This window comes from Nerophis lumbriciformis, linkage group LG11 (assembly GCF_033978685.3).
Source record: "Nerophis lumbriciformis linkage group LG11, RoL_Nlum_v2.1, whole genome shotgun sequence".
Lineage (NCBI taxonomy): Eukaryota > Metazoa > Chordata > Actinopteri > Syngnathiformes > Syngnathidae > Nerophis > Nerophis lumbriciformis.
Genome location: NC_084558.2, coordinates 53,550,568 through 53,558,989, shown reverse-complemented (window position 1 = coordinate 53,558,989; position 8,422 = coordinate 53,550,568). Strand labels below are relative to the sequence as shown.

Genomic DNA, 8,422 nt, shown 5'->3' with positions numbered 1-8,422 from the left:
AACACAAAAGAAGAATCCCTGTGGGATGCAGAAACTGGCAGAGAAATTTTCCGTGCAACGTTCATATTGTTGTTACTCAGCCAGCGTTTGTGGGGTCTGATGGACCCGTTGCATTTTGTGACTTTTAAAACCTCACAAACACTTTTATGTTAAAATACTGAACAGATGTTTATTGGGATAAGGTAAACATCTGTTCAGTATTTTAGCATAGAAGTATTACAAGTGGTCGCTCTCATTAGAAAGACAGGAAGATTCCAGTCTGCAGGTGACAGCATTAAGTTAGGATGAAATCCTCTACTGCCCCCTACTGACAAAGGTGAATACTGATGAATGTGGAATGACAGCGCTCAAGACGAATTCAAACCACAAATTAAAATAAATCAACTAAAAATGTAACACTTTATGGGTTGGTTACAAATATGAAAAATAAGTTGTATTATTCAAGTGGGAAACAATCTTTGATAGAAGTGTGTGGCTCTTAAAAGAGCCTTTGTGGGTATTAGGAGGTGAAATAGTCTACTTCTTGGAGGCCTTCTCGGTCTTCTTAGGCAGCAGAACAGCCTGGATGTTAGGCAACACACCGCCCTGGGCAATGGTCACACCTCCCAGGAGTTTGTTGAGCTCCTCGTCGTTGCGGACAGCCAGCTGAAGATGACGGGGGATGATTCTGGTCTTCTTGTTGTCACGGGCTGCGTTTCCCGCCAACTCCAAGATCTCAGCGGTCAGATACTCCAGCACTGCTGCCAGGTAGACAGGAGCACCGGCGCCGATACGCTCGCCATAGTTGCCTTTGCGGAGCAGACGGTGGACGCGACCCACTGGGAACTGGAGCCCGGCACGGGAAGACCTGGTCTTGGCCTTGGCTCTTGCCTTGCCGCCGGTTTTGCCACGTCCAGACATGATTATCAATTGACTTTAGTAGATCAGTGTCTCTCAACAAGTGTGTGTCGGAGCTCTGCCAGCAGCGTATATAGTCACTCCCATGCTGCCATGTGATTGGCTGACTGTGTCGGGGAAGCTGTTGTCCAATCAGCAACGAAGTTCCTTTAAATTGTTCTTCGCGTGTAAATCCCGTATACTGCACTCATCAAAATGATCTATTACTGTACAAGGAAATATATTTAAATATTGACACAAATATCCGTAATAGTATTAACAAACTAGATGAATAAATCTCTCTAGTATGCGGCTGCTAGACTTTTGACAAGAACAAGAAAGTTTGATCATATTACGCCTATACTGGCTCACCTGCACTGGCTTCCTGTGCACTTAAGATGTGACTTTAAGGTTTTACTACTTACGTATAAAATACTACACGGTCTAGCTCCGTCCTATCTTGTCGATTGCATTGTACCATATGTCCCGGCAAGAAATCTGCGTTCAAAGAACTCCGGCTTATTAGTGATTCCCAGAGCCCAAAAAAAGTCTGCGGGCTGTAGAGCGTTTTCTATTCGGGCTCCAGTACTATGGAATGCCCTCCCGGTAACAATTAGAGATGCTACCTCAGTAGAAGCATTTAAGTCCCATCTTAAAACTCATTTGTATACTCTAGCCTTTAATAGCCCCCCTGTTAGACCAGTTGATCTGCCGTTTCTTTTCTTTTCTCCTCTGCTCCCCTTTTCCTTGAGGGGGGGGCACAGGTCCGGTGGCCATGGATGAAGTGCTGGCTGTCCAGAGTCGGGACCCGGGGTGGACCGCTCGCCTGTGCATCGGCTGGGAACATCTCTGCGCTGCTGACCCGTCTCCGCTCGGGATGGTGTCCTGCTGGCCCCACTATGGACTGGACTCTTACTATTATGTTGGATCCACTATGGACTGGACTCTCACAATATTATGTCAGACCCACTCGTCGCTGTGGAACCTCCACCCGGTGGCCATGGATGAAGTGCTGGCTGTCCAGAGTCGGGACCCGGGGTGGACCGCTCGCCTGTGCATCGGCTGGGAACATCTCTGCGCTGCTGACCCGTCTCCGCTCGGGATGGTGTCCTGCTGGCCCCACTATGGACTGGACTCTTACTATTATGTTGGATCCACTATGGACTGGACTCTCACAATATTATGTCAGACCCACTCGACATCCATTGCTTTCGGTCTCCCCTAGAGGGGGGGGGGGGGTTACCCACATATGCGGTCCTCTCCAAGGTTTCTCATAGTCATTCACATCGACGTCCCACTGGGGTGAGTTTTTCCTTGCCCGTATGTGGGCTTTGTACCGAGGATGTTGTTGTGGCTTGTGCAGCCCTTTGAGACACTTGTGATTTAGGGCTATATAAATAAAGATTGATTGATTGATTGATAGTAGGCTCAGCAGCATAAACTAAATCTTGATCACATCTTATTTTCAGTGAAGGTATAGGATAGGCAAATATAAGCTGTGGCTTCAGCCTGTTCCCTTTTCCGGTGATTCTTTTTCTTTTCTTTTTGTGTGTAAATGTGTATGATTGTTAAATATGTATAATCTGTACTCTTAAACTGATCACACAAAAGGGTTTATGGTTGATCATATGACCGAAATAAACTTATATCATGAGCAAACATTGCTGACCAACAGGGACACACACTAGGTGTGGCGAAATGATTCTCTGCATTTGACCCATCACCCTCGATCACCCCCTGGGAGGTGAGGGGAGCAGTGAGCAGCAGCATTGTCCGCGCCCGGGAATCATTTTTGGTGATTTAACCCCCAATTCCAAGCCTTGATGCTGAGTGCCAAGCAGGGAGGTAATGGCTCCCATTTTTATAGTCTTTGGTATGACTCGGCCGGGGTTTGAACTCACAACCTAATCATTGGCACTTTAACTTAACTCAAAATTTATAGCCAAATAATTCAACAAAATATGAATTCCACACCATAGAAACAACTGCAGACTGCCAACAAACTGAGGCCATGTCCACACGAACACAGATACCTAATAAAAGCATACTTAGCTCTGCAATTAGTCCTCTTGTCCACACGCAAACGCATACTTTTGTCTTTAAAAACGCAGACTTTTGCTGCCTTTAAACACATTATAATATGACTTACTGTATGTTTGAATGTAAACATGCTGCTCTTTACCCTCAACATTAATAAAAAAGACACATCAAAAAAGGATTTGCGACACGCCGGTGCTGACAGTCAGCTGTTTTGGATACGATCGCTGTGGAACCTCCACCTGATGGGACAACTTTGACAAGCAAGACTTTTTACTGTGTGTCATAAGAAAGTTGCAACATTATCTCATGTTTTTAGTCCTTGTTTAACCACAAATCTTGAAGTTAACTTACGTGTCTTGCTTCCATTTTTGTAGATGGACCGTGTTCGCGCGTAAAAAGCGACCAAGCAACTAATAAAAACATGACGTAGCGTCCTCTTTGTAGTGTGTACTGATGTTAAAGACAATTACACATGTACTATATCTGTTATATCCATACTTACCAACCCTCCCGGATTTTCCGGGAGGCCACGCCTCCTCCAGCAATGTTGTTGTAATATATTGAGTTGGAGGCAATAAACAGGCGAGGGGATGAAGCACGTCTCTTTACTGTAGATTTCAGAACAGACTCACACACTTGACGTCAGGTGCGCAACACCACGTAAATCGTTGGCCAACCAAAAAGTAACCCCAGTACGCTATAGCCAACATTCACCAGGAGATGGCAACAGACAAACATAGATCACTCTATTACATTCCAGTCTCTCCATGTTTTCTCCATGTGATCCACGTGCACTGTCTCTGTCCCTCTTGATATATATATATATATATATATATATATATATTTGACCAAGCAACCCCCCCGTACCAAAAAGCCCTTGATGAAAGCGGATACAATTTCACCCTCACCTATGAACCCACGCCAGGAAACCAGCCAAAAAAGAACAGAAAACGGAACGACATCATCTGGTACAACCCCCCATACAGCAAAAATATCTCAACGAACATTGGACACAAATTCCTCAATCTGATTGACAAACACTTTCCCAAAGACAACATCCTAAGAAAAGTATTCAACAAGAACAACATTAAATTGAGCTACAGCTGCATGAACAATATACGACAAATCATCTCAAACCACAACAAAACAATTGCAAATGAGCCGCCGGCCCTCAGACAGAGCGACTCCAAAACCAACAAAGGATGTAATTGTCGAAAGAAACCTGATTGCCCTCTCAACGGGGGGTGCTTACAAACATCAGTTGTCTACCAATCTAAGGTAATACGCAAGGACATTAACACATCCGACACATATGTAGGATTAACCGAGGGAGAATTCAAAACCAGATGGAACAATCACAAGGCCTCTTTCAGGAACAAAAACCTGCGAAATACCACAGAACTCAGCAAACACATTTGGGACCTCAAAGACAATAATGTTGAATATTCAATAACATGGCAAATTCTTGCATCCAGCACACCTTACAATAGTGGTAATAAAAGATGCAACCTATGCTTGAAAGAGAAACTGTTTATTATTTACCGTCCAGACCTGTCATCCCTCAACAAGCGCAGCGAAATTGTAACAACATGCCGCCATAGACGGAAACACCTCCTAGGTAACACATGAGCCAATTACCACGCCCCTAGGCCAGCCTGTACCCACCCACTCTGTGCCCTATATAAACCATGGTATGCGAATGCTCCCATTAAAATCTCCTGACGATTGAGGGTACCCCCCCTCATGAAACAGGCCTGTAGAGATGAAATAGTCTTGTGATTTTTTTCCCACACATACATATATATATATATATATATATATATATATATATATATATATATATATATATATACACATATATATATATATATTTTTTATTTTATTTTTTTTAATATATATATATATATATATATATATATATATATATATATATATATATATATTTATATATATATAAGAAAATACTTCACTTTCAGTGAATTCTAGCTATATCGGAGGTCTCAAGGTTGGCAAGTATGGTTATATCTCACATTCTATATTGTGTTTTGGAAAAAAAAAAAAAGTTTAAAAAATGTTAATTCATACAAAAAATAATGCAAAAGAAAACATAAATGTATTCAGTTATAAACATTCATTCACTTTCTTCTTTCCTTCCAGGATCTAAACTTTACCGCTGCCAGTATATATTTTTTTCTATATTTTTATTATACTATTTTCAGAATGTGTTTGTTCAATTAATGGCCAAAGTAAGACAAAGAAAACAATCTGAAGTCGTCTGGTTTTAATGCCATGATTTTAATAGTGTGCACAGATTTTCCTCCATGCGGCCCCTGAGCTAAAATGAGTTTGACACCCCTTCACCATTTATTAGAGTATTGCATTATTTTCAGCCCAATAGTTGCTTGGCACCATGATATGATACAGTTGCAAACGTCAAACGTTTCGCAACATATTCTGATTAAAAAGCATGAGAATGAGTTCGACACCCCTGGACTAGAGAATGCAGTTGGCGATCATAATTGAATGGTATTTAACAGTATCAGGGAAAACAAGTCTAACCGACCCCTAAAAGTGGATGTTCCTGCTTCCTGGCGGGTCGTGATCGTCCCTGCTCTGCGTTAGGGTTAGTACCTCATACGTGGTGACGTCACTGTCAAAGAATGGGGAAATTGCACCATGTTGTGGAATGTGTACAGGTGACATATGTCAACATAATTCTCTCATAGAACCAACCTTGTATTTTATTACTGCCATGAGTGATACATTCCTTGGTGTAAACAAGTTAATCAACAAATAAATATAGGAATGAGTCTTTTGGAAGGCATTTTTAAAACTAAGGGCTCCTCAGGAGCCATAAACCGCATCTCTTAAGATTGAAATTATTCTGACCAAGATATATGTTCATTTAAAATGTAGTTCTTCCCCTTGACATAAAAAAGGTAAATTGATCTTTCGGGATTTTAAGGATTAAGTCAAAAAAGGTTGAATGATTTTGAAGGTGTCTCACAGAACACATACAGTATATATGTTACCAATGTGTGTAGCAAATATACATTCAAGTACCGTATTTTCCGCACCATTAGCCGCACCTAAAAACCACAAATTTACTCAAAAGCTGACAGTGCGGCTTTTAACCCGGTGCGCTTTATATATGGATAAATATTAAGATTCATTTTCATAAAGTTTCGATCTCGCAACTTCGGTAAACAGCCGCCATCTTTTTTCCCGGTAGAACAGGAAGCGCTTCTTCTTCTACGCAAGCAACCGCCAAGGTAAGCACCCGCCCCCATAGAACAGGAAGCGCTTCTTCTTCTACTGTAAGCAACCACCCGCCCGCGTAGAAGAAGAAAAAGCGCGCGGATATTACCGTACGTTTCATTTCCTCTTTACATCTGTAAAGACCACAAAATGGCTCCTACTAAGCGACAAGGATCCGGTTCATGAAAAGACGCAATCTCTCCATCCTCACACGGATTACTATTTCACAGCAACTGATATTCCTGTGAACCGCACTGTGGATACTGTGGATACAACGGGAGCACGTACGGTGAATATTCGCACCACAGGGAATGAGAAGTCGTCCTTCACTGTGGTTCTAGCTTACCATGCTAATGGTCTGAAACTTCCACCCATGGTGATATTCAAAAGGAAGACCTTGCCAAAAGAGACCTTTCCAGCCGGCGTCATCATAAAAGCTAACTCGAAGGGATGGATGGATGAAGAAAAGATGAGCGAGTGGTTAAGGGAAGTTTACGCGAAGAGGCCGGGTGGCTTTTTTCACACAGCTCCGTCCATGTTGATATACGACTCCATGCGCGCCCACATCACAGATGGTGTCAAAAAACAAGTGAAGCACACAAATACAACACTCGCCGTCATTCCGGGTGGATTAACCAAAGAACTCCAACGGCTGGATATTGGTGTCAACAGGGCATTCAAATCACGACTGCGAACGGCGTGGGAACAATGGATGACCGAAGGCGAACACACTTTCACTAAGACAGGCAGACAGCGCCGGACGACATACGCCAACATCTGCCAGTGGATCGTAAATGCCTGGGCGGATATTTCGGTCACAACTGTGGCCCGAGCTTTCCGGAAGGCAGGATTCACAGAACTGCTGGACAACAGCGACACTGACTCCGATGACTTCGACGAGACGGAACCGGCCATTTTGGATCCCACATTTGCCCAACTTTTCAATTCGGACACCGAAGACGAAGAATTCGGAGGATTTACGAATGAAGAATAACTTCAGAAAGTGAGTGCTATGTTTATTTTGTGTGTTGTGACATTAACGTTCGAGCAACATTATGTTGCTATTGCTCTGCACTATTTAGAATTTTACTATGTTTGTGATTGCACATTTGCGTACATTTTGGGACAGAGTTGTTAGAACGCTGGTTTTTAATATATTATTAAAGTTTGACTGACCTATCTGACTGTTTTTTTGACATTCCCTTTAGCGCAGCGTAGGCGCGGCTTATAGTCCGGGGCGGCTTATAGGTGGACAAAGTTTTGAAATATGCCATTCATTGAAGGTGCGGCTAATAACCCGGGGCGCCTTATAGTGCGGAAAATACGGTACACTCTACTTTTAAACTGTTTTGTTAGATTGTCGCCCGTTTATCTCTCTTTTTGGCCTTCAGCCAGTCTAACTTGGAACACAATATATGTTGTGAGAACATAATCACTGTACATGACTACAAGAATGTTGACTCTGTAGTCTTATGTAAACTAACAATATTAATATCACCCCTTTTTTGATGTACAGTCCTGCAAAGCATTGTATGTCGTATTAAATGTAGACAAACCTTCAGTAAAATATGGACTTGTGTTGAGGCTGAACTCATTATTTAATTTTATATTGTTTATAATAGTCTTATCATTGCTTCAATATGTGAACTTTTCAATAAATTAACGACATGTTATGGGTTATACTTTTATAGCGCTTTTCTACCTTCAAAGAACTCAAAGCGCTTTGACACTACTTCCACATTTACCCATTCACACACTGATGGCGGGAGCTGCCATGCAAGGCCCTAACCACCACCCATCAGGAGCAACGGTGAAGTGTCTTGCTCAAGGACACAACGGACGTGACGAAGTCGGTAGAATGAACCAGAAACCCTCAGGTTGCTGGCACGGCCACTCTCCCAACCGCGCCACGCCGTCCCCAACGTTCAAAAACCAATTACCCGTATTTTCCGCACTATAAGCCGCGCCTAAAAACCACAAATTTTCTCAAAAGCTGACAGTGCGGCTTATAACCCGGTGCGCCTTATATATGGATTAATATTAATATTCATTTTCATAAAGTTTAGGTCTCGCAACTACGGTAAACAGCCGCCATCTTTTTTCCCCGTAGAAGAGGAAGCGCTTCTTCTTCTATGGTAAGCAACCGCCACGTTAAGCACCCGCCCCCATAGAAGAGGAAGCGCTTCTTCTTCTACTGTAAGCAACCACCCGCCCCCGTAGAAGAAGAAGCCCCCGGATATTGCGTTTC

At 42.7% G+C, this 8,422-nt stretch overlaps 1 protein-coding gene across 1 annotated transcript in view; it reads right to left on the bottom strand.

Annotated features, from left to right (window-relative positions):
- Positions 1 to 498: 498 nt before the first annotated feature.
- LOC133610241 (uncharacterized) overlaps positions 499 to 8,422 on the bottom strand; it is a 33,798-nt gene continuing 25,874 nt past the window's right edge. The window contains exon 2 of the mRNA XM_061966366.1: positions 499 to 913. Coding sequence (XP_061822350.1) covers positions 517 to 913 — 397 coding nt within the window. The 3' untranslated portion in view covers positions 499 to 516. The remainder of the gene's footprint in view (positions 914 to 8,422) is intronic.